This window comes from Sphaerodactylus townsendi, linkage group LG08, assembly GCF_021028975.2.
Source record: "Sphaerodactylus townsendi isolate TG3544 linkage group LG08, MPM_Stown_v2.3, whole genome shotgun sequence".
NCBI lineage: Eukaryota > Metazoa > Chordata > Lepidosauria > Squamata > Sphaerodactylidae > Sphaerodactylus > Sphaerodactylus townsendi.
Genome location: NC_059432.1, coordinates 98,749,991 through 98,776,999, shown reverse-complemented (window position 1 = coordinate 98,776,999; position 27,009 = coordinate 98,749,991). Strand labels below are relative to the sequence as shown.

General features: G+C 45.0%; 1 protein-coding gene across 1 annotated transcript; it reads left to right on the top strand.

The window, feature by feature from the left end:
* Positions 1-1,993: 1,993 nt before the first annotated feature.
* TNFSF10 (TNF superfamily member 10) lies at positions 1,994-24,302 on the top strand. The gene is made up of 5 exons (XM_048506279.1): positions 1,994-2,221; positions 16,027-16,167; positions 16,963-17,008; positions 18,202-18,312; positions 20,010-24,302. Exons 1-5 carry the CDS (start codon positions 2,099-2,101, stop codon positions 20,462-20,464), a joined length of 876 nt encoding a protein of 291 aa, XP_048362236.1. The 5' UTR covers positions 1,994-2,098; the 3' UTR covers positions 20,465-24,302.
* The last annotated feature ends 2,707 nt before the right edge of the window (positions 24,303-27,009 follow it).

Here is a 27,009-nt window from a genome sequence, read left to right as displayed (position 1 = left end):
AACAGCTTTGCTGTAGTACAAGTTTGAGTGTGTGTATGGGCTACACAACACACTTTGTACAGAATGAATGTTGTACATTAGACTTACTAGGTGTTTGCTTGTGGTGGGTGAATTCCATCCCTCCCCTGCCCTTGATTGTCTGTGCTTGCTCAAGCGAGCAGTGAGAGAAACTGTAGAGGGGGGAATGATGTTGTGGAGATCTTTACCATAGAGAACGGGGATTCCTAGAGTGCCACAGAAGCCTGTGATGTCACTTTCAAGTGATCACTCAGAAGTACTGCCACAGCATCCATGATGCTACTTCCTCCCACCCCCACCCCCACCCAGTTCAGTGGATTAATAGTCTCAAGTCTGTCACCTCTAGTATACATTTATACATTGGAATGCAGGGAGTACAGAATTGTATTTTTTTGTGTGCACTAAAGGCTTGTGGTCTTCCAACTTGCAGTTTTCAAACTGTGCTGAAAAAACGATGGGGCTTAGACGTTTATCTGGCCTTCCTCAATGAGAGAATCAGTAATAAGATATATGCTTCCTTGAAAGGCAGTGTGCACATTGAAAGGCAGTGTTTCCCCCCACAATGCACAGTTACAAGCAAATTAGTGGGCATGTTTGCACATTCTCCATTCAAGGTGGACAACAGCAAACCCAACAGGCCTCACATGAACTGAGGCCTGTATTTATGCCAAAGTGTATTGAAAACTCACACACATACTTGTGTGGGGTTCCACAACCTCAGTGACACATCCAAACAGGATCGCCAGGGCTAATGCACACTTCACCGGCGCACCTGAATTTAGGGTTGCCAGCTCCAGCTTGGGAAATTCCTGGAGATTTGGGGGTGGGGCCTGGAGAAGGTGGGTTTGGAGGAAGGGAAGCGCCTCAGCAGGGTATAATCGTCATAATCTATGAGCCCCCATTGTGGTCCCCGTGGGCACCAAAGCACTCTCCATACCTTTTCTGAGTGCTTTTTTAAAAAGTGGTGAGGCCTAGTTGGGGCTTTTGCTCATATACCCACTCACTGACTCCGCAGATTAAAAGGCATCCTGCTAAACTGAGCTTCTGACAGAAATATTGACTTTACTATCAGAATTAAGCATAACTTCACTCCCTGACGTTTTGGGGGTCGGTTCCAATTTCCGTGGCAGCCGTTTGGTGACTGGACCCACTGCCCTGTGTCAGAATTACAAAGGTGCCCACAGGCTGAAACAATGTTGGGGCACCCATTTTCTCCAGGGGACCTGATCTCTGGCTCCACCCGCACATGCAGAATAATGCACTTTTAATCCACTTTCAGTGCACTTTGCAGCTGTGCAGAATAGCCAAATCCACTTGCAAACAATTGTGAAAGTGGATTGAAAGTGCATTATTCTACGTGTGCGGAAGGGCGCCTGGAGAGTCATTGTAGTTCCAGATCTCCAGGCCCCACCTGAAGGATGGCAACTGTACCTGCACTGCAGATTTATGGTTGCCAACAAGGCTGAACAAAACAAAATTACCTTTCCTTTTAACAGAGGTTGATAGGAATGTGTTTACCTTCCTGCCAGGTGAAGGAAGATTCAGCCACCCATTTCCCACCCTGGACATTTTTTCCTGCCCTATTGGCATCCATGTGTGTCTCTAGTGTGCCAGTTCTCTGGTTCTGGGTTTCTTTACATTTTCACCTTTGTGTCCCTTAGGACAAAAGGCTGGGGAAGGTGAGCTTTGCAGAACTCAGGTAGGTGAGCTTTGCAGAGTTTCCTTGCTGGAGTGTCCAACACATTAGCTAGATTTAAAAAAAAAAAGTTTGAAGCAAAGGATTGCCAGTCAGCGTTGCAAACATAAGCGTTGCAGGGGGTGAAAACAACTCTTTCTCTTTCTTTTCCCCATCCCAACTCTTGATGTGCGTTGGCAAACAAGAGTTTAGCAACTGAATACTTTCCCATAGGGGAGGAGGCAAAGGGAAGCCGCATTGTAAACCGAAAGGAGCTCCACCTCAAAACTCCACCCCATAACAGCTTCCTTTCCTGTCTCTCTCCACCAGGCCCCACAATCTCCCCGAAGCAGGCCTGTCTGCGGTGGGGGTCCCTGTCCTCTTCTTTGTCTGCAAACTGCCACCATGTTTGCCTCGGCCGGCCTCAGCCCCGGGCAGAGCTGCGGGTTTGTGTTGATCTTCGCGGTTCTGGTGCAATCCATCTGCGTGGCCATCACCTTCCTCTACTTCACAAACGAGCTCCAACAGGTCAGTACCCAAGCCATGCCAACTTTTAGTTTTGCTTGCAACGAAAGCGTTTCTCATGGTTGGTTTTTTTATTTTTGCATTTTTCGAAACAACTTCATCGTTCCATCCCTAAATGCAGCGCCAGATCACTCCACTCTTCTTCGCTTTTTAAGGTTACGATTTGGTTCGTGCATTGTTGTGCAATTGTGCAAATTTCACTGCAGGACGGATCTGGTCTGCAGCCTGAGACCCTAAGCACGCTTTCTTGGAAAATAAATTTCAAGAGTTATTGAGGGTCGGCCGGGGATGCAATGAACAGAGAGGCCTGAGGAAAATGCCTCCCGTCCAAAAAGTTTAGGTTTGCAGCTCGAGACAAAAGACCCGCACGAGGTCCGCCGTCTTTGGCAAAGTTTGATTCTCCAATGCGAATTAAGGTTTATTGGTCTCAGCGGGACCCTGCGCCAGTTGGCGCGTGCATGGCTGCAGTTCGATGCATGTTTACTACTCGAGAGTAAGGCCCGCTGAATTCAAATCAGCCTTCCGATTTAATCGGGATACACGGCTGCAAGTCCTGTACGACTGAGGGGGGCACGCATAGGCTTAAGGAACTGTTTTAACATTCGGCGTGGATGTGCTTGAAGTGACAAAATATGTATATTTAAAATGCTCGTCAGACGTCCTCATGCCCTTCTGCAAATGCAGAATAATGCACTTTCAACCCACTTTCAATGCACTTTGCAGCTGGGTTTTACTGTGCGAAATAGCAAAATCCACTTGCAAACAATCGTGAAAGTGGATTGAAAGTGCATTCTTCTGCCTGTGCGGAAGGGGCCTTAGTCTTACCGTCCTCTGGCTAGTGTTACAAAAATATTTCCCAACGTTTAGAAGAAGCAAACCCAAGCGTCTTAACCACTCGACGAAAATAGGTGCGGGTTTTCTCCTCCAGACCACAAGGTCTTGTTTCAGACAGGGACTAAATGTGTGGCCCCGTTTGCAAGCTTCTCAAAAAGGGGTGAAAACCAGAGTTGGCTCCCCCCCCCCCCCGATTTGTGTAGTTTTCTCGATGACCCTCTCCCCTTGTTTTCCTTTCTTTCCTTGTTGAATAATGGAGAAGTTTCTGGCTTATACATACGGTTTTCTTCTAATTGAGCATTCATGGACTCTGGTGTCTTACCTTCACAGGAACCAATAAAACCCTTTCTAAAATACACCTGGAGGGGGTTATGGGGGGCCAGTGATCACAGCCATCTGCTCTTCAAACACAGGAGTCGTCTAGGGAAAAAAAGTGGAACCCCTTGCCACTTGCTCAGGAGGGGAGGAGTCACAACCGGTTTCCCTTCGCCACACATTGTGTTCACTTAGGTGCAGTTAAAGGGAATTTCTCACTTGCCTTGGGCATTTTGCATTTGGTAGCAGAGACGTGCGCTTGCTCTCTCAGTCCATTTTTGACTGTGGTGAAAAGTGGAAGGAGCAGGAAATGAAGCACGTCCTGTGTGTTTATTTATAGTCTGTCTTTGTAGTCTAAAAGTCCCCAATAAAAATAGACTTTGAAAAGATAAAAATTCACCCTGCTGTAATCTTGGTAATAAAACAACCACACAGGAAAAACGAACCCTTGCAATGACTTGTCTCGTTTTATTGTACTATATCTTGTGCTTCCCTGGTTTATCCAACATCAAACTTGCCCATCTTTGAGTAAAGATGTCCAAGTTCTCTTTGCAGGTGGAGCAGGGATGCATGGGAAACCAGAACCACAAAGTTGAGTATCCCCCCTTTGATAATCCATAAACTATTCTAAAAACTAGTGTGAGAATGATGTATAGCAGAGGTCTGTAACCTTTGCAGATTTAGAATTCTGATACTGGCATGGTGGAGTTGCGCAACAAAATGGCTACTGCAGGAGGCGGAGCCAGCCACGAAATGATTGCCACAGCTTAAGTTTAGCAGCACACACCCTTGTGCTGTGGGTGGCAGCTGTTGCTAAAGCAGCATTTTAAAAAGTCTGAACAGCCCGTCAAAAATCCTACTTTACCTCACCAGCTTCCTAAAAACATTTAGCACGTGCCTGAAAAGGTCTTAGTGGGTGCCATGGTGCTCACGGGGGCACCATATTGGAGACCCCTGATGTATAGAGTTCTGCAGCAGGGAGCAGTGATCTCAGACCCATGCTTCCCCAAGAAACTGAGCATGTTTCTGCCCAGCCTGCCTGTTTCACGATGGTCCAATTAATCCCATGAATGCTGCTCTGACTTGCATTAATGCAGGCCAGACTATCCCAGTGTCTTCAAAACCCATACTGAGACTTTGTTTTTTGTTTGTGGATCAAGAGCTATGCTTGCATGAACAGAAATATTCCTGTAGGGTTTATTTATGGGCGTCTGCCTTAGCTTTGTATGGGTGTGTGGCCTTTTTAAAAAAAACACACACACATCAGAGTGCACTCCCCCTACATGGAGAACCAAGATAATTGAAATACCCTCCGGGTGCCCTTTGCATTTCGGTTTCCAAGAAAAATATTGTTTGTTTTAGTATGGTGAATGTAAACATCTTGGGAAAGAACCTGCCTGAGTAAACTTCCCATGAACAAACCCTTCAAAGTAGAGGCAAGGGCTTCCTCCAAGGATGTGAAGTGTTCTTGGTCGTCTGCACTTGAGCCCCTTTTGCAAAGCCGAGAAGAACGAGAACTCCTTATTCTACACTTTTTAATGTAGAACATTGCATTATTTTGTTTTGTTTCAATATCTTAAAACAGTGCAAATATCTATCTGAATTGTCTGGAAATCTTGCCCTTCTTTGGTCATGTCCCTCCCATTCTCCCCTGTTCTCTTTACATGTGTGGATCTGTTCTCCCTGACGCAGAAGCTGAATGAAACTATTTCCTAATCTTGGAACTGGCAACTTTACAATCTCATCTCAAGGTTCTGCCGCTCTATTTCCTGGCACAGGAGTTGTTGGGAAGTTTGTGGGTGCAAAAAAGCCATTTGTTTAAGTTCAGAAATTCATAAGAGGAAAAGAACCTGACTGGATTCTGCAGAAGTGGGAAGAGGAAGTATTTCATACACAGAAGAAAATATTTACATATTGGCTCCCAGGCAGCATGCGTAATCTTGCATTTGCTCCAAAAAACACACAGTTGACCAGGATTTCCAGTTTCCCAAGAATGATGACCCCATATCCTCTAGCCTGCTACCCTAACCCTGATTCAACCCACCCTAGTTTACATCCCAAATTTGTTCTCTATGACAGGACAGAACATTTTTCTCCAGGCAGTTGGCACCCATTGGCTTTGAGACTTAGTTAGGAAGCAACAGATGGCCACCTATGAATGGGATATTAGCAGAAATTCATCAGTTCTTTGAGCTCCTATTCCCAAATCCATTTACTTTCTTCTTCCCCCCTTTATGTGGTTATTATCAGTGCTGAGAAAGGCTGGGGAAAAATTAAGTGAAGGGGGGGGTAATAGTTATTGAGGTTTTGTGTGTATTTGTATACAGTGAAAAACATTTCAAAGGCCAGTGTAGTTTAATAAGTCATGGGACACCAGGGTTGAAATTCCCACGCTACGACACACTCTCAGCATAACTTACAAGATTTTTGTGAAGGAAGGAGGCAAGGGGAGATCCCGGTGTGCCCCCTTTCATACTTTTGAGGAAGGGAGGGATAAAATGTAATGGACATGGGTAAATATAATTGATGATTTAAGAAAAAAAAATCTGACAGGATGGAAACCCCCCCCCCCCCCCAATCCTCCTGTCTTAGAATGGTTTTGAAACGGGGCCTCTTTGTCAGTTTCTGCAGAACCGACCTTGTACCTTAAAGAGCTCTCACTATCACAAGACCGCAACTCCCACACAAAGCCCTACTACAGCTTATCTACCACACTCCTGTCATTCTGAAAATAATAACAACGCGGTGTTATTTTCAGTCTGGAATTGATGCATCATGGGGATTTCCAAATGACAAATTGGGTTCCAGCAGAATCTTCCGGGGGTTTGGGGAAGAAAAGATTCACTGGACTTTTAGCTTCTGTTATGGAACATCTTATAGTGAAACTGCGAACTGTATTAGGTCTCCTTTCTGGTGGGTGCTTTGCTTGGTAGAAACTCCTGTTCTCCTTCTGTGGAATTGGCCTTATCTGCCTGTTGATCAGGTCCTACATCCAACGCTCTAGATCAGTGGTGGCGAACCTATGGCACTCCAGATGTTCATGGATTACAATTCCCATCAGCCCCTGCCAATTGGCCATGCTGGCAGGGGCTGATGGGAATTGTCCATGAACATCTGGAGTGCCATAGGTTCGTCACCATGGCTCTAGATGATATCATCAAGATTTGGGGTTTCTATGGGATGTGGAGGGGTAGATTCAAAAGGGGGACTTCCTACAGGATGTGAAACAGGATGGAGAAACACAGAACCATTACAATGTCCTGTTTCTGCCTCTGACTGGCACTTCCTCCCTGAAAAGGCCTCAAGAAAGCTGTTAAGGGGAAGTTGGATATCATGTAAACATGCCTGAAAATGTCCACACCTGTGTGTGCCATGACTAATCTAGCTTTTCTAACTAATACATCTTTTCTTGTGTGGGCCCCTGCCTGGTGGAACACTCTTCCTCAGCTGTGAGGGCCCTGCGGGACCTTGGTGAATTCCGCAGGGCCTGTAAAACTGAGCTGTTCCACCGGGCCTTTGGGGAGGCTTGCCGCAGATTGTCCGCCCCCTCCTGATGCCCTGTGTACCATCTGGGCATATCATCTATGGCACAGGTGTCAAACTCGCGGCCCTCCAGATGTTCATGAACTACAATTCCCATCAGCCCTTGCCAGAATAGCTAATGCTCATATTGGGAGGGACTGATGGGAATTGTAGTTCATGAACATCTGGAGGGCCGCAAGTTTGACACCCCTGACCTATGGCAATCTGTTGCTCCTCTCCCAGGGGGTATGGAGCAGAGAGTCGGGGTTTGGATGCTACCTCTGAAAAAAAATGGGTTTATGCGAGTTATGATGCTGCTACTGATTTTAATGGATTTTAACATACCTTCTGATTTATACCGCTATATTATTTTTATATTGTTTGTTGTTGAGTTTTATTGTAGATCAACTGAGCCCTTCGGGGGGGTAGAGCGGTTTATTAAATTTTAGTAGTGGTAGTGGTAGTAGTAGCAGTAGCAGTAGTAGTAGTAGTAGTAGTAGTAGTAGTAGTAGTGAGATTCTCCGAACCTGTGGAAAGAAGCCACAATAGTGAGTCAGAGGCTCATTCCGCACATGCAGAATAATGTACTTTCAAACTGCTTTCAACGCTCTTTGAAGCTGTGTGGAATGGCAAAATCCACTTGCAAACAGTTGTGAAAGTGGTTTGAAAACACATTATTTTGCATGTGCGGAAGGGGCCTGGATGGCCGGGGCTAGCCCGATCTCCAGATCTCAGAATCCAAGCAAAATTGGCCCTGGTTAGCATTTGTATGGGAGACCTCAAAGGAATACCAGGGTTGCTACGCAAAGGCAAGCAATGGCAAACCACCTCCGCTCATCTCTTGACTTGAAAACTCCACGAGGGCTCATCACAAGTTGGCTGCAAGAGGGCGTTTTCAGCTGATTCAGTTTTGGATGTGAGGTGGTTTCTTGTCCACAGCTGAAACAGGATTAGATGGGATCAACTACTACCCAAGGACATTTAAACAGGAAACCAGGCAAGTCTGAGTAGGAATTCAAGAGGTTTGACAAAGGGGAGTGGTTTGCAGAGAAAGAAGGGCAAGCTGTAACATTGCTCTGAAACAGGGTGAGCTCTTTCCTAGGAAAAAAAGCTGTGGGCTCAGTACACATACTATGCCAAATTGTTTGTCTGTTAAAAGTATTCTTAACTTGCATTTCTCTAGAACTGGGTTCAAAATAGTTCACGGTGATAATAAAATACAGTTAGAAACCACAATAGCTGGTGTCAGAAAAAAGTCAATTTACAGAGTTCCTCTGAATCACTCTGGCCTCTTCTGCACATGCAGAATAATGCACTTTCAATCCACTTTCACAATTGTTTGCAAGTGGGTTTTGCTATTCCGCACAGTAAAATCCAGCTGCAAAGTGGATTGAAAGTGCATTATTCTGCATGTGCGGAAGGGACCTCTGCCATGCAGAACTGGTGGAATCTCTTGCAACATAGTCAACCTCCTCCTAAGAGTTTAAGAAGGCTAATCCATGGAATAGGAGCAGCCATTTAATAAGCTATATAGATTATCTAACAGGAAGTTGATCAGAAGATACCAGGAAAGGCAGTCCTTCTGTTTTGACATGGCTCCAAACTGGTTCAAAAAGCTTTTAAGTTTGGCGCCATGTCTGAGTTGACAAACCTTGGTTTGCAAGCAGCTAATTAATCAGAAACTGGTTTGAAGCGGCTTTGCAAGGCATGGTTTGCGTTAACTGTGGTTTGATAACTGGCATTGCCAAACTGAGGTTACCCCTATAGCTTTGCCTATGGGAGATCCCGCACCTCAGAAAGGCAGCTGACATTGCTGCGTCGTGCGTGGCACCAGCGTTCCAGTTGCAAATTAAAGCTTTCTCAAAGGTGGAACTGCTGTGATCCCAAAATACCAACTCAGAGAAAAAAAATTACAAGCACTAGTGTCTCAGAAATATGTAGCCATAGCTGGATTGGGAGCATACCACAACTCCTGAGAGCAGCAGTGGCGTAGGAGGTTAAGAGCTCGTGTATCTAATCTGGAGGAACCAGGTTTGATTCCCAGCTCTGCCGCCTGAGCTGTGGAGGCTTATCTGGGGAATTCAGATTAGCCTGAAATATCCTCTCCTCCCTATTTATAATAGCTTCAGCCAGCCAGCAGAGGATGGAGTTCTTTTATAAACTGCCTGTACACTCCCACACACGCCAGCTGGGTGACCTTGGGCTAGTCACAGCTTCTCAGAGCTCTTTCAGTCCCACCTACCTCACAGGGTGTTTGTTGTGAGAGGGGAAGTGCAAGGAGATTGTAAGCCCCTTTGAGTCTCCTGCAGGAGAGAAAGGGGGGATATAAATCCAAACTCCTCCTCCTCCTCTTCTTCTTCTTCTTCTTCTTCTTCTTCTTCTTCTTCTTCTTCTTCTTCCTCCTCCTCCTCCTCCTCCTCCTCCTCCTCCTCCTCCTCCTCCTCTGTTTTCCTTCTCTGGAAAACAAAACCAGACATAGTAAAGGATGCTTTTCTGCGTTAGTGGGAACTGAACAGGTAACCGGTAGTTTAGGTTTTGGTGGTTTTGAGATCTAAATTAGAATTTATCAGTGCAAGGTGGCATCTGCACTGAGTCAGAGCCAGGAAAGAACCATGCTCAAGCTCACCTTCGGGGGTTTTTTCCAGCTTCCTCTTTTGCTTGAAGGTTGGGGCACTTTTCAACAAGATGAAATATCCTCTCCTCCCTATTTATAATAGCTTCAGGCAGCCAGCAGAGGATGGAGTTCTTTTATAAACTCACTTTGCCCTCTGGATATAATCCCAGATCCTGTACTTCTTCCTTTGGCCTTTGAAAAGTGGAACATGACAAATAGGAATCGAATCTAGCGTTGGGTTGGCTGACGGCCAACAGGAACAGGGATCTTGCCAAATGGATGCTTGAGAACAGTGTAGCATAGGCCCCTTCCGCACATGCAAAATAATGCGTTTTCAAACCACTTTCACAACTGTTTGCAAGTGGATTTTGCCATTCCGCACCACTTCAAAGAGCATTGAAAGCAGTTTGAAAGTGCATTATTCTGCATGTGCGGAATGAGCCATATACATATATAATGAATAAGTTGCTTGATCATACTGCTATTAAAGGAACTAGTAGGTAGTTGGCAACCCTCTGGAATCATTACAGGTAAGCATTTAAGCCCCAAGTCGAGTATATGAACAAACTCTTAGCTGTAATGTGTGACAATGGACCCTTAGAAACGTGTGACGTGGCTTAAATTTGTAACCTAACCTGCAGTTTCAGTCTCCAGTGGAATTATGAAGAAAACAATCCAATGCTCAAGCTGGAATGGTGTAAAGAAGACACCTACCTTGGAACACCAAATGCAAATTCACCATAATATCGGGACTGAATCTTGGTTTTGTGGTATTTCAAACCTTTCTATAGCATTTGGGAAGACCTGACTGACCAAGAATTTCCCCCTGGAGGAGTTTTGTCCTTGAATTGGAATGCAGCCGGATTTGGAGCTTGGAAAAATTCCTTTCTGCCTTTAGCAGATGAAGAATGTGAGGAGTGGTCTTCATGGTGAAGAGTCTTTTTTTTCTACTTTATGGCCGCCGCCCCCTTCACCGGTTGCAGTGGCTTCACACTTAATCTGAAGGTCTGAGAGGACTGGTTTGAAAAGGGCGAGCCTGGATTGTGGTTGAAAGACCAGGGCTAAAGTTCGGGTGTTTCCATCAGACAGATGCACTTGCTTCTGTTTTGCCCTAATATTGCACTTTATCCTGCCAGGTGTTGGTGCAACATGTTTACATATACAATATGAGAAACTGCTTTGTAGACAGATGGCAGACTTCCCCTACCCCAGTCTCCCTCAGGAAGGGTCAAGTTATAACAGGTCAGGTTAAAGGGGAAATGAGCTGGGCTGTTATTTCTCTCTAACAGCAGAGAAAACTGAGAGACAAACATGATTGCATAAAACTGCTTTTTAGGTGCTTTTTCGAAGATAAGAACTACATTTTTTTTTACTGCTCCAAAGCACCTGTGGAGCTTTTTGTGCCCTTCTGCATTCTTTTCTTGGTTACAACTGAAAAATCTCCCTTCCTGTGGAAAAGATTTTAAATTTGTAGATTGAAATGGCAGTCCTGTTTTGTTTGTGTTTTGTCTTCTCTAGGAGGGCTTTGTGTGTGGAATGGAGCATCATGAAGGATTTCCACGCAAGGCACTGTGGGTAGTGAGAACTGATGTGCCAGTTCGAAACCTGGCAGACACCCACAGCAAATGTGTTTCTGGGTGACGCATAAAGCACCCTGTTTGGGGATGGCACAAACAGACCCCCAAAAAGCAATGACATGGAGAGAGAAAAAGGAAGCGAGAAGGAAGAGAAAGAGACAGGGAGGAATGAGTTACCACAGAACTTCATTTGGGAAGACCATTTAATTCTGTGGAGCAGGAAAGCAAAGGAGTAAATGGCGCCTTCCACTGACAAATGCAAGGGGTATGTATTTAAATTAGGATTGTTGATTTGGGCAGCCCCGTCCACAGTCCTGGTGGTGGGAATGCAGCACCAGCAGCGGCACCCTGCTGCCGGAGAGCCCTCCATTGTGCTGTATGGACTTACACCACCCAAAAGGGTGGCCTAAGTCCAAGAGCTGGGGCTGAGGCGTAAATGCCTCCGCCCCTGGGACCATTCCCGCTGTGCCAAATAAGTACCCTGAGGGGAGCGGATCCACCAGCGCAGGCGCTGTTTCCATGGCGTTATTTGGGCCCACCCAGTGGTGGGATCCAAAAATTTTAGTAACAGGTTCCCAACGGGGTGGGATTCAAACTGTGGCGTAGCGCCAATGGGGCTGGGCGGGGCACGACGGGGGCGTGGTTGGGCATTCTGGGGGCAGGGCATTCCTGGGCGGGGCTGTGGCAAGGACGCAGCTGCTGTGCCAGTCCTTGGGCGGGAAATGAATGCACGCAGGCGCAGGCTGCCACGCACGCCGGTGCACCTCCTGCTAGACTGCTTCAAGTTCTGCATGCTACTGCTGAGAGGAGGGGCGTAACGAAGGCAAAAATCACGTGGCAAAATCACCAATTAGTAACCCCCTCTCGTCACACACAAATAATTAGTAACCTACTCTCGGGAACCTGTGAGAACCTGCTGGATCCCACCTCTGGGCCCACCCCCTCTTTGAATGGGGCTGTAAGTTAAGCATACTGTATATTCTATGTGATCAATTGGGTAATTTGAAAATACAACACAGTTCTTCGAAGGAAAAAATCCTTTGTTTGAAGGTGATTCATACTTGTGGCAGTCTCACATAGTTCCCATTTTATCTTCACGGCCACCCAGTGAAACATGTAAGTTTGAGAGAGAGTGAGCTACTGGCCCAAAATTACCCTCTGAGCTTTATGGATGAATAGGAGGTAGACCTCCTCAGTCCCTAGTCTAATAGTCAAACCACTATACTACACTGTATAGAGAGGCTGTATAAGAGGCAGTCTCCACAGTGCGCAACAGAAAGAGCAATGCCTCTTCTAAGATGGTGGTTTGCCTTTGCACCAACAGATTTTGAATGTTTACGAACCTGCTCAATTATTTGGGAACATCTCTTCAGTGCTAAATTAATTCAGCCATTAAATTGACAGGAAATATGGAATTAAGCTAGTCTCTGATCATTAAAATCCACAGAGTCGCTCTATGTAGGACTGCTGTACGAATGTTACAGTCAGAATGGGAATGCAATTTGATGTTCTAGATGGGATGAGGGAGCGGCAGGGTTAATAAGTCTAGCTCGAAGGAGGTTTTATGTTTTTTCTTCCTGTGAATTGCAGATCTCCAAGAGATGAAGCCGAAACTGCTTAAATGGAGAAGACTCCGTGGCTGGCTTCTGTGGCTGGGAATCTTCGCACACAGTAGACTGAATGTCGGTTGTTGGTTGTATTAGGGTTGGTGTCATGTGTCAGGGGTTAAAAGGAGGAGGAGGACACTTGGCAGGGTTGGATCAACACAAGGTGTCCCTCAACACTTTATTGTTTTACTCCTGTAGGTGGCGATCCATCCCCCAGCGAAGGCAAAATGGCGGTGGAAGAGACTCCTAGAAACTGATGTCGTTTAAATGACAGCACATCGAAAAGGTCCTGGAAACTCAGAAATTCCACAGTAATGTTAATAATTGTATCTTTGCTCAGTAAAAGACCGAAATGCTTTATGTTTTAAAAAAAGGAAAAAATAATGCTCTTTCTATTAATAAAATATGACATATTTCTTTTTCTGAATACAGTGGCTTTTTTGTTGACGTTTGCTATGCGGTTCTACTTTTTAGCGATTTCTCGTCTTGATGATGGTTAATAAGTTATTTATTTAATTATTGCTGTAAATTTAAACATAAACTCCGCCTGCTAATCTTAATTCACGAGCAGTTCTTGCATGCATGAAAGGATTTGCCACAGATCTCAGTAATGACTTATTTTTAAATGAATATTTATTTCCTACCCCACACCCCCAAAAAACTGGTTCCTGGACTGGCTACCAATTACAGTACTAAAATATAATTAAAAACCATATTTGAACAGCGGAAAAGATTGGACACAGCCTGCAACATTAAACGCAACTATCAGTCGATTGGCCCTAGCCTGGAGCCATTGAAATTAGTGGACTTGGATTATGCACAATGTTTGTTTGTTTGTTTGTTAGTTATTTTGATTTATATGCCGCCCTCCCCATAAGGGCTCAGAGCAGCTTGCAGCAATAAAAAACATATAAAATTCAATTTCAAAAAACAATTAAAATCCAATCAATCTAGATAAAATACATTTAAATCAACTTAAAAACAGAGTTTAAGTAAGACAGGCAATATTGCACTGTTGAAATCAAAACTGATAAAACAGAGGAGGAGAAAGACAAAAAACTGACCAACACTCCTGAGGGAGGAATAAATAAGCCTTTACTCTCTGCTGGAAAGAACAAATCCAATTCCAGTCTGCACCAGTGCAGAAACAAAGGTGCCACAACTGAAAAGGCTCTGCTCCAGGTCACTACGTGCCTCACCTCCAAGAAAGGAGTTGGGTTACTATCTGGCTAGAGCTTTTGATGCTGATTTCAAAGGATAGCAACCGCACTGGGCCACTTTAGGGATCAAGAGAGGACACCTTCTGTATCTTGCTTACCCCATACCTCCCTTCCATCTGAGGAGATGTTACTTCAGCTCATAGCTCAAGTATCTTATCCAGGCAACATTTTCAAATAGGATGTGAAGAAGGTTAAGACTACACCTCGAAGGTCGATTACGCGGCCTACGGGCAACTGAACCCCAGTGTGGCAAACATTCTTGTACCGATGTACAAGGGAGTTACTGCACATACTGCCCTTGTTCTCGGCTTTTCCCACGGAAAGCAAGAACGCTGCAGGCGTTCACCTGATAAGCTCCCCCCTCGTAATCGGTCCAAGTAGGTTTGAAGGGGTAGCGGGGGCTGGGGGAGGGGGAATATAATATACAGAATAGTGTCTGGTCCACCCACTGCTAAGCATTTTCCAGCATCACTGGGTTCAGTTTTCCATTCAGACATTTCATTAGTACCAGATTTTGGCGGTCCCCAAAATGGTGCGCACTTTCTATTTTGCAAAACTTTGGTTTTGCTGGTCTTGGGGAGGATCAAGCACGTTTATTTCCATTACTGGCATGAGACCCGAACCTCCAGGATTTCTCTGGCACTGGCTGTTTTAAGGTGAAAACCACCTGCCAGCCCTAACTCCCACTGGGCCGCTGTTTCCCTGAAACAGGTGCCGGTGCCGTATTGGGGAACAGTGTCTAGATCAGGGGTAGGGAACCTTTAACACTCAAAGGGCCATTTGGACCCGTTTTCTGCGGGAAAAGAAAACACTTGGAGCCTCAAATAATTTTTGACATTTAAAATAAAGATAACACTATATATATTGGGGGTTTTTTACCTTTTGCTCCGCTTATTCTGAGAAGCGCATGGATGCGCCCACCATGCTGCCTGCAGGATGGGCAAGGATGAAGCCAGTGGCTCGGCCTCGCCGGCTGCTGGGAAAGCACCCGCCCCGCTCCAACAGGGCGGGCGAGAGGGGAAGCCCGCGGCGCGGCCCAGCCGACCGCGGGCAGTTGGTGCGCCTGCCCTGCTGCCTGCAGGGCAGGCAAGGATGGGGCCAGCGGCTCGGCTCGTGGAGCCACAGTGCAAGGGCAGAAGAGCCACATGCGGCTCTCGAGCCGCAGGTTCCCTACCCCTGGTCTAGATGAAACTAGATGAAGGTGAATTGACCAGGGTGGGTGGGCCATGACCCGGTACAGACATCTCTCTACTTGGTAGTTGATCCCCCTCTGTGAATTTAATGATCTGCTCACCGGGGTCTTGGTGCAGGATTACATGTGGAATAATATCAATTTCTTCAGTGTATACATTGGTCTTCTGCTGTCTTTTCTGCAATATGTGTACTCTGCTTTTCCCATTTTTCTCATGCCTTGTGCAGGCCAAAATCCTTCCGGGGGGCAACCAGCCTGTATTAAACCTCCAGAAATTGCAGATTTATTATTTATCTTTGGTTTTAAAAATATGTTATATTCCATTCTGAAAACCTTTGCCTCCAGACTTCTTTATAATATTAACCAACAAAAAACAGCAGCGCACTATGTACCATATGTTTAACCCAGTCGGTGTTTGTTTATAAATAATTCCCACATGGCTTGACAATAATTTCTGTCTCGTGTATTGTAAGATTGCAGTCTAAATGAAACAGTGTATGAAAAGTTTCTTACTGGAAAAGAATATGAACAGAATTATTAAAAGTGACAACCGATAAGAGATGTGGTGAAAAACAATAAAGGCAAGATAAAACTCTTAATTCTCTTAAAAAATAATTTGTGATGGGATCTTTCAATGGATGCTTTCTTTTCGAAAGTCCTTTGTTTATTTTATTTATTTATACTTTCGATTTATTGGCCGCCCTTTCCCGAAGGGCTCAGGGAGGCTTACAACACGATGAAACTCAACAATGTAAATATTATTTAAAATCAACCACAATATACAATCTAAAAAAACCAGAATAAAATCCAAAACAGTTTAGATCTGTTAACTTTGTCCCTTACGTTCACTTCCACAGGGTTTTTCCCCATTCACTGAATTGCATTAATTTTTTAAAAAAACTATTAATTTTTGTTTCTCAAATGCAGCTCCGTGAAACCTACTCCAAAAGCAGTTTTGCCTGCTTTACCAGAGAGGACTTTTTCCTAGAAGACCTGGATCCAAATTATAATGAGGACAGTGACCCCTGCTGGCAGGTCAAGTGGCAGCTCTCAAGGCTAATTAAAAAGGTAACCCTGTTTATCAGAGGAAAACAGTCAAACCAAATTCAAGAGCTTCAGACCATATCAGAAAATTTACTGTGTGGAGTTGATTGTTTCTTTTTAGTTGTGGTTTCTGAGTCTTGAGAGGCCAGAGTAGGGCTCCCTAACCTCTCCAGTAGTCATTTAGAAAGTTGCCCGGTAAAAACCCTACCTGGCCCCACCTGTTTCCTAAAAATATTTGAGAGGCACCCAAAAAGGTGTCAGCAGGTGTCGTGGTGCCCATGGGCACCATATTGGGGTACCGTAGGCTAGAACGTTGGGTCATATCTTGGAAGTTCAGATTACCATGAAACTCATGGAGTGAACTTGGTCAGTCATTCTCTCTCATCCTAACCTACCTCAGGATTTCTGTCACGAGGGTAAAGCCACCTTGAATTCCTTGGAAGAAGTATAGAATAAGCATACCAGCGAAGCATGCAAACTTGCATAGTTGTTGACATGTTTTTGGGGGGAGATTTCCCTCTTGATTTTAAGTGGGGTGGGGGTGGGTGGGAGAGAAATCTAGCTCTACAGGTGAAGCTTTTTGGAACTTGGAGGCAAATGTTAGTTCCTGCTAGCACTGGCAGATCCAGATGCCACACAAGAGTTGAGGAGTTTAAACCCAAAAACTGTGAACATCATGACTTGTTTCATTTCCTTGTTAAGTATTTGGGTTTGCCTTTGTATAATTGCAGAAGGAAATTACACATAATCCTTGTTTATCTTTAATACTTTGGAATTCTCGGGAGTGGAAAGCTAACAAAATACCATTTGTGATTGCAGATGATCTCCAAGAACTATGCGGAAAACGCTGCCTCCGTGGGAAAAGGTACTGATGCAACAATACGTTTTATCTCCACATCCAAACGATATTCTTGTTAGAAAGGCTTTGATGGTGAATGACTGACAGCTCAGTTAAGAAAAACCAGTTGATAGATCACCTGTGAACATACTATAGTCTGACTCAGAAAAAGATGTTAGTAGGGTCAGTTGAGGTTCAGCAGTTGAGAAAATTGTATGCTTCTGCGTTAGAATGTAGTCCCGAACAAATATGAGAATTATTCATATTTTGTGAAATATTTTATACAATTAAACTGAATGCCAAAATGTAATCTTTACTTTCAAATGGATGGGGAAGAGCAGGCCTAGATAGGCCCTAGGACCCAGCTGGAGCAGTCCACAGCAAAGAAGGACCCGCATGTTATGGCGGAGGAATATACAGCCCTACTAACATCTTTTTCTGAGACAGACTATAATTGGCTGTGAGTGAGATTCACAGGGACTAATGATTGGTTAGGCCAGTGATGGCGAACCTTTTCAAGACTGAGTGCCCAAATTGCAACCCAAAACCCACTGCTTTATCGCAAAGTGCCAACACAGCAATTTAACCTGAATACTGAGGTTTTAGTTTAGAAAAAACAGTTGGCTTTGAGGCACATGTTACTCGGGGGTAAGCTTGGTAAAGCAACTGTGCAACGCTTCACATGGGTGAATCACGACCCTAGGAGGGTTTACTCAGAAGCAAGCCCCATTGCCAGCAACCGAGCTTACTCCCAGGTAAAGGATTATGCCCAGGTAAAGGATTATGCCCAGGCCAACCTAGGTGTGTAGGTGGGGGGGTAATTTTCCACACATCCCATTATGAACTCTGTGCACACGTGCCCATAGAAAGGGCTCTGAGTGCCACCTCTGGCACCCGTGCTATAGGTTCGCCACCACTGGGTTAGGCTGTTCATTTACAGATGGTGCGTGGGGATCTCGAACTAAAACTATCCCCTCCTCTCCATCTGAGTCTTCCTCCCAGAGATCCCCACTCTAGACCAGACTGAGCCTAACATATAGTGACCAGAGATGTGCACAGTATTCCAAAGGAAGCCACCCCATAGATCTATACAAGGGCTTTGGATTGGCTGTTTTTTAATCTTCAACGCCTTTCTTAATAATCTCTAGCGTGGGGTTTGCCTTTCAGTTCTGATTTTAGCTCAAGACAAAAATGCAGACGATTTCTTTATTTTCATTCAGGCCGCAAGCCTTGGGGTCCCACTGCAACAGAAGGAAGAGCGGCGGAGAATTCTGTGCCTCGTGTGGCAGCTCACTTAACTGCAAACAGGAAGGCTGCGTTAACCTCTCAAAGTAAGAGGCGCTGTTACTCTGCTAAAAGGGATGAATTGTACGCAAGATCAATGAAATTATTCACTTGGCAGTGTTCTGACGGTACCCACCTGACGCTGATGGGTACATCTTCCCTGCTCATCGGCTGATTGATAATTGCACAGTTACAATTAGAAATAGCAGAAAACGGAGAATGCCTTTCATTAACAAGAAAAAATGTTTTCCCACCGTTTATTTTTATGGGGTTTACTACAGTCCTAAAAATGAACAGCACAACAAAATAATTATCGCCTGCTTTTAACTGCAAATGTTCCCCATGTTTTGAGATACTCACAAAAAAACGCAATGGATGACATGATAATAGGGGCAGGTAGCTTTTTAAACGAAGAAGCAGGGTTGAAACCTGAAGTAGATAATTTTCCTCTTTAAATCTGTGGTGGAACAAAGTCATTTTCAACTCCAGCTTCCAGAGAGTATTTTTCATCCAAGCTGATTCATATGAACAAAGCAGAATTTGGACCTGTCTTATACAGAACAGCAACGCCCCTTCTGCACATGCAGAATAATGCACTTTTAATCCACCTTCACAATTGTTTGCAAGTGGATTTTGCTATTCCGCACAGTAAAATCCAGATGCAAAGTGGATTGAAAGTGGATTGCATGTACAGAAGGGGCCCAAGAGATGTTGGAGCACCTTCCTTATGAGGAGAGGCTCCAGCGTTTGGGACTCTTTAGTTTGGAGAGGAGACATCTGAGGGGGGATATGATTGAAGTCTATAAAATTATGCATGGGGTAGAAAATGTTGACAGAGAGAAATTTTTCTCTTTCTCACAATGCTAGAACCAGGGGGCATTCATTGAAAATGCTGGGGGGAAGAATTAGGACTAATAAAAGGAAACACTTCTTCACTCAACGTGTGATTGGTGTTTGGAATATGCTGCCACAGGAGGTGGTGATGGCCACTAACCTGGATAGTTTTAAAAGGGGCTTGGACAAATTTATGGAGGAGAAGTCGATCTATGGCTACCAATCTTGATCCTCCTTGATCTGAGATTGCAAATGCCTTAGCAGACCAGGTGCTCAGGAGCAGCAGCAGCAGAAGGCCATTGCTTTCACATCCTTCACGTGAGCTCCCAAAGGCACCTGGTGGGCCACTGCGAGTAGCAGAGTGCTGGACTAGATGGACTCTGGTCTGATCCAGCAGGCTAGTTCTTATGTTCTTATGTTCTTATCCTTGCATGGGAGGATGGGATCTCTGCACAAGTGCAAGACTTTAATAGTGAAACAGAAGTTGATTTAGATACTTATAACACACTTTTCTCCCCAGTCGGGGACCCAAAGTAGCTTACAATACTATTCTCTCCTCCTCTGTATTATCGTCACAAGAAACACCCTGCTTAGCAGGGCTTTAGATTGACTATGCAGATCAAAAGGCATCCTGTTAAACCGAGCTTTTACCCGACATTTCGAAGACTTGTTATTGTGGTTATGCGTGTCCTCTCTCCCCTGACATTTTGTGGTTGGCTCCGCTTCCTGCAGCAGCAATGTTGTTGCATTTACCACCCTGGGTCAGAATTCCAGAGGTGCCGAGAGGCAGTTGGGGATCCTGGTAGGTGAAGAATCTACAAGAACTTGTCGAATACTTACTGGGCATGAAAAGATGTGGGATTTTGGAACTGGGGTTGAGCTACTCTGTCTTCTTTTCCAACCGTCACAGATACTTCATTCAGAAGCAGCATTGGGGTCAAAATAAACACCTGGGAGACCTCGAGAGGTGCCCATTCCTTCCTGTACAACGTCGACTTGAGGAACGGGGAACTTATCATACCCCAGACGGGGTTCTATTATATCTATTCTCAAACTTACTTTCGGTTCCGTGAACCCGACGGCGTGGTCCCCGATGCAGATCCCGACTCAGACAGCCTCAGAAACCCGAAGCAGATGGTCCAGTACATTTCAAAGTTCACTAACTACCCAGATCCCATCCTGCTGATGAAAAGCGCCAGGACAAGTTGCTGGTCTAAAAAGGCCGGGTATGGACTTTATTCCATCTACCAAGGGGGAGTGTTTCAGCTGAAACAAAACGACCGGATTTTTGTCTCCATCAATAACGAAGAATTAGTGGACTTGGACAATGAGGCGAGTTTCTTTGGAGCTTTTTTGGTCTCTTAAAAGAAGAGGAGAGAGTATAATCTCCAGAAACTTTGAGGCATTTGTGAAAGAATTTGATGAACGGTTTTTAAAGAGGGAAACCTTCAGAACTGGAAGCATTGCAGAACTGAAAGAACTACCCGCAGAATTGGACTCACCCTTATTTCCGGAGCGTTCAGGGTTTCGGTGCAGCTGAGGAACAAATGGTCCCATTTCAGTCGTCGTCTGTAAGAAAGGACAGGTGCTAAACAGGTGCACCTCTGTGCTTGTGAAACTGTAACAAAATGCAGGTGGGTAGCCATGCTGGTCTGAAGCAGCAATTTGAGTACAGTGGCACCTTTATGACCTTGAGCTTTCGTGTGCCTGCATCTGAAGAAGCGTGAATGCACACAAAAAGCTTATACCAAGAATGAAACTTTGTTGGTCTTAAAGGTGCCACTGTACTCAAAACTTTTTTTCCTATAACAAAATGCAACATATTTCTCAGGTTACAGCCAGGAAGTCACAATAGTCCTAACCTCATACAGCTCCTTTTGCAAACCCACTACTTCTGGAGAGAATCATACAAAGTGCCACCCTTGAATGGAAATTGCCAGGTTATTTTAAGCCAGATTTATGGCACGTTCCACATCTGGAAATATGAAACAGAACAACTCCCCTGTAGTGTTGTACCCTTCCCACTGCAAGTGGGTGGAATACCACAGAGGAAGGGCCAGATCACTTTTCCTGGTGTGCTAGCTTTCCACATTCAGTGATGTGGGAAGCATGCAGAGATTCCTTTCTTCCTCTCTGAAATAGTGCAATTCTGTGCAAGTTGTACCATGGGAATTTTTCAAAATGTGTCTTTTAACACTCTTGGCCTTCATGCACAGCATTAGGATGTGCGGAATCGTACTCCTAATTCTGTACCATTGTTGAAAGTTGATTGCTTGGAATGCTGTGAGATCAGTCAAAGAACCATAAGTGAGATTCACGTGAACAGACTACAATGTAGTCCCCATTTGCTACAAGGGAGCCAATCGTACAGAATTCATTTTTGTTTGCTTCAGGGTTGTTTTTTTAAAGGACATATTAGCCCAAAATTAAGCATTCATGTGTGTGGCCTTTCTGATCGCAGCAAAGCATTTTAAACATGACTACTGAGGGCAGGGTTGCCAACTGACCCCCTCCCCCATTGGCACAAAAGCTGTTAACAAACATTTGGCATCCCAAAAGTGATTGAAGGCCGTGGTGCTTGAGATGTCCTTGAAATGACGAGCATCCTAGATTGCCCTTGATTACACCTGCTCCAGAAGGTGTAAATCATGTGGTTGGGGGAAGACATTGTTGGAAGTGAAAAATCCAGCGCAGCCATTGAATGTTCATGTTTTGGGTCTTTTCCAAAGCACCAAATAGATGCTGGCAGCAGGGCCTTTTACTGCCCCTGCTTTTTCTAGCAGCCAGATATCCAAGCAGTTGGCAAATGAAGCTTATGCCATCCCTTTATTTCTATTCCAGGAAGCCCTTCATCTGCTTAATTTCTGTGTGTCAAATTGCTCAAGTTGACATCTTCTATAGTAGCTCATCTGTCTGTGACTTCCAACAGTAGCTTGAAGTAAAGAATATTACCCCTGGTAATGTTCACGCTACGTAAAGGTGCCTGCTGATATCTGCATATCATTCTGCCGTAAAAGGCACAGGAGCAGATGAGGGTCACTTTCCCCCATTTCAGTGGACATCTAGATATTAAAAACATAAGAGCCCAGTCCAGAAAAAGATGACTGCCTCTTCGGCCAAATATCACCCAATTTGCTTCCATCAGCTTTATTTTTATGAGCATGTTGAATTGGCAATGGGAGGTATTTTCCTAAGCTAGTTGTGTTTCAGCTATCCCAAGGGTATCTGCTTCCTTACACACCAAGGCAGACTTGCATGTTCTGTGATACACGGCTGGCAGCAGATTCCCACAAAGGTGCGTAGCCTTGGAGGCTAGAATTTAGAAGAGAACTCCTTAAGAGGACAAATGAGCAGTGATCCTCTTAACTGTGTGGCCACAATAATTATCCACGGCGGTTCATTCCGTCCCGTGTGATCAGCAGCTGGTGATACAAAACACATAATGTTGTGATGTCAGATTGTGAGTTGTACAAGGATGTTGTAGAGAACTGCGTAGTTAGTTTCTATTTAGGAGACAGCTCAATATGATCAGTTTTTGGCCCTAAGAGAGTAACCCAAGCCAAGTTCAGCATTTCTTCAAAGACTCAAACATGCCTCTCCTTCCATCCTTCAGGGAAGGAAGCTGAGGTTCAGTCTCCGTTTGGTTTCCCCACGTGGAAACTGGGCTCCTTGTTTCGTTGTTAGCTTTCAAATTGTTTCTAAAGGACACTTCCTTTAAAGTTTTGCTGGTAGTGGATGTTAAAGAGTTTTTTATAAATTCTCCCTTGGCGTGCTCCAAGACCAACTGAGAATGTAGGAATCCGCTAGAAGGAAACTAATCCCATCTGTTTAAGCTCTAAGTCTTGCTCTTCTTTACGGGAGAGGTCACAACTAGTTTGCATCTTTATTGTTTCCCATGAAAGTAGTGGGATTTTGTCAGCATTCATAACTTCATCCAGATCAGGTGTGCTTAATCTTGCAGAGATGAACATTTACCTTCACATGGGAAACTGAATGTTTGTATATGTAACCCTGTTTCAGTAGTTTGGTTTGAGTGGAATCACCAGTTTTTTGTTTTTAAAAAAGAAACTCCGTAGAAAAGGAAGAAGTGCTTAGAGGAAACCCATCAGCCAATGCTATGGTCTCCACTGGTGCTGCCTATCTGATAAGACTGGGCTAGCCTTTGCCATCTGGGTCACAGCACAAGACTTAAAAAGGAAAACGGATTGTTCCGTGTTCTATCATGGGATTGCCAGGTATTTTCATAGAGCTGATACCAGCCCCTTTAAAGACTGAGGCAAGCTGAAGTATGTAATTTGCATGTAGTCCCCTTCTGACCCTCAGAAGTAATGAGCTCAGTTAAAGCAGGCAAAATAACAGAGTTAACAGCAGGAGAGATGCAAAAACTGTGTCCTTTCCCAGCACCTTTTACAGAAACAAGCATCATCAATAGGAAAACATGGAAACCCCTGCAATCATTTTGTTTTGGAAAACCAAGCACTGACAAAAGGGAGTCGGGGCCACGAGATTTATGGTAGTGGAAAGTGGTCTCAAGTTGCAGCTGGCTTCTAGCAACCAAGTCGGGCTTCCAAGACATGTGACAGACAGAGGTAGTTTGCCATTGCCTGCCTCTACCAGTGGCGTACGGCCCTAGGGACATGGGTTACCCCATGTCCCCAGGCGCATTCCTTTTGGTCATGGGGGGACCCCCCCCCATGTGATCAAACAGGCAGCCCCTCTTCCCTGCCTAGAAGCTGGGCACGAGGGAAACTTGCCCGACTTGTAGGCAGCGCAGCGGAGTTGGGCAGTCCTTCCCTGCCTACAAGCCAGGCGTGAGTTTCCCTCACTGGAGCCCAACTCGCAAGTAAGTGGGGCTCCGCATGTGGGGCTGGTATCTGGAGGGTTTTTTGTCTCCGGGTGCCATTTGGCCCCATAAGCCTCTGGCCTCTACATAGCAACCCTGGACTTCCTTGGTGGTGTCATCCAAATACTAACCAGGGCCAACCCCCTTTCTTCAGTGTTTGGTTTCCCGAAAGAAAATGAATGCAAGATTGTCTCAGTTTTGCGCTCTCTCTACTGTTTAGGTACAGTGTAAAATGAGAGACCTGACTGTACTGACGTAGAACGGGTGTAATATGCATGCAGCTTTTTATTATCTGGGTCTGCCTTGAACAGCTGCATGATGGGTAAAAATGTAAGCTGTGAACTTCTTTGTGGCTTGAAGAAAGCATTGTTTTTTGGAGTGCTGTGTGGTTTCTGGGCTGTATGGCCATGTTCTAGCAGCATTCTCTCCTGACGTTTCGCCTGCATCTGTGGCTGGCATCTTCAGAGGATCGTCGCAGGCGAAACGTCAGGAGAGAATGCTGCTAGAACACAGCCATACAGCCCGGAAACCACACAGCACTCCAGTGATTCCGACCGTGAAAGCCTTCGACAATGCATTGTTTTTTGTTTGCAGCTACTTAAAGCACACATCTTCTGTCCATAAAAATATGACAGCCCTTTAGCTACAGTTTGTAGCATTCTAAGGGAGGTGCTGTGGAAATCAGTTTGGAGGTTGAAGAGTGCCATTACGAGTGCAGCAGATGAGAATCAATCAGGACAGGTGTAATGCCCGTCGCATGTGCCAGCTGTGTTATTACCTGGCTTTATCCTCACAAGCAGATCCACAGATGTACAGGGCAGCTTTCCAGGTCCACTTATTTGTACAGATGTTGCAGCAAAATGATCACTTGCCTCATTTAATTGTCACTGGTGCAGAAAGCTGATGGCATCTCTGCAGGGAATCTCTCGATTGTATGTGGACCTTCATAAGTTATAGGGAGCACAGAGCTGACTGGAGGTCGTTTTAGACCTGCGTCTTTCCAGCTCCACCACCCCTTCTGCCCCTTTGTTGAACTGATGGGTCGAAGCGACACCGTGCTCCCCTCCCCTGTACCCCCGCACATGCTCAGATATTTCCTGCACATAAGGTTAGGGCAGGGTGACCCAATTAAACCAACCTCACAAGATGACTGTTTGCGATTACTAATACATTTCTTTCTGAGAAAACAGTGGGTTGCAATGAAGAGACATAATTGAGTTGCCAAAATAACTTGGGTTTCCCATTAGTGAGTTTACCAGGTCTTCCCTCAGCATCCCCTGATTATAGATTTCCCAAAGTAGCATGTTCGCTTGTGTTTTGTTTGTTCTTGTGTGGAAGATGTGAAAAAGATGGTAAGACGCCTGTTGATTTTCATTTCTGGGATTATTTTTACAGGTTGGATTTCACGTGCTTTCTTTGATACTATTGATTTTGTGAACGCGTTTTGATAAGAAATGGAATTTTCACAAACCACGCGTTTTGACTTTTCATTATCGTGCATTCTTTTGTCTGTTGGAAAGCTGCCTTTTAGTTAAAGGTCTTTTTTAATAGAGTGCTTTTAGGTTTGACATTTGGGGCAGGAGGAGGGAGGATGCAGCCTGAACCAGCCGTGGCTTCTGACTGATAATGCAGAAATAAGCAGGAGGCTCTTTCTATGGCATGTTCAACATGATCACCTGCTCAAGTCTGCACATCAACGTGCTTTCTAATGCCAACCACAGTGACTGATTTAAAAATTGGCAAGTCTGCATAGTCCTGTGAGCAGGCAGATGGCTAAAATGAGAGCAAATTGCTTAAGCTTTGTTTTACTGGAATCCTCCTTTGACCTTGAAATGGCTATCCTGGAACTGAGGAGTTGGGTGGGTTTCCCTGTACAAAAAACCACACAGGACAGAGCTGCTGTGAAGGGTCTTGGGTGAGATTGACCCTCTTCCCTGTGGCACCGGTGGGAAAACTGTTTATGGCCTCTTCTAACTGGTGGGTAGAGTTGCCAGTTTTTGAAATTCTGTATTTTTCCCCGTCAACTGGATTGATCCACAGCAAATCAGCCGTGATTGTATTTTATCGATAATCTGTGAAGAACTTCAGTCGCCGATTGGTGCTGACTATAGTAACAACGGGACACAACTAACTGGGAAATCAATATTGCCTTTGCAACCATTTGGTTTCAGAGGATTAGGTTATCTTCCCAGATCATTTTCCACAGTACTCAAACAGCAAACTGGGTTGGTGGAAACTATCAGACTCTTCCCCTTCTGTGCAAAGTTCTCACAAACAGGCCAAAGCTGGTGGGGTGGGTTTCCCCCAGTTGTAATGATCTGTGTTTAGAGAACGCTCCCCAATCCTTTTTGAGCCTGCAAGCATCTTTGGAATTCTGACAGAATAGCAGGCGCAATCACCACCACCAAGGGCCACAAAATGGCTGCCACACCAAGGGAGAGCCAACCGTAAAATGGCTGCCACAGGAGGTACAGCCGTGAAACATGAATTGTCAGGAGAAAATACTATTGGAACATGGCCATTCAACCTGGAAAACCCACAGCATCCTAAAATGGAAATAATCTGCAGCAACTGAGTAAGGCCTCTTCCACACATGCAGAATAATGCACCTATATCTCTCTCTGTTCCTCGTCATTTCTCCTTTCCTTTTGCCATCAGCTAATGACCACAGTCTGATTGTGAAGCATTCCTGCAGCACTGCTGATCCTGGTGTCTTGCAGCTGGTTGGCAAATGCGGAGGAAATGGAACTGGAAAACAATTTCTAGGGCTATCAGCTTCCTCAAGGACATGATAGGCGAAAGCCTTAATGCTGCAGGGTTAGGGAAAGATGAAATTCTTGCTGGCAACAAGATGGGGTGGTTCCATCATAAAGGATGGATTGGACCAGACTGTAGTTAGTAAATTCTACTGGTGAAATTCACTCTGTATAAAAACAAAACTATCCCTGCTTCTAGAAAGAGTGCATAGATGTTGGAATTTCAGAGTAGGACCTAGGAGAACCTAGGTTTGAATCTCTACTCTGCCAGGGAATTTCAACGGATGATCTTCAATTGAGACAGGCACAAT

Excerpts from the sequence above, each read along its gene's own strand:
- TNFSF10 (XM_048506279.1), top strand. The coding sequence starts at position 2,099 with ATGTTTGCCTCGGCCGGCCTCAGCCCCGGGCAGAGCTGCGGGTTTGTG. Across the intron at positions 2,222-16,026 it reads TCACAAACGAGCTCCAACAG|CTCCGTGAAACCTACTCCAA; the intron begins GTCAGTACCCAA and ends TCTCAAATGCAG. Across the intron at positions 17,009-18,201 it reads CGCTGCCTCCGTGGGAAAAG|GCCGCAAGCCTTGGGGTCCC; the intron begins GTACTGATGCAA and ends ATTTTCATTCAG.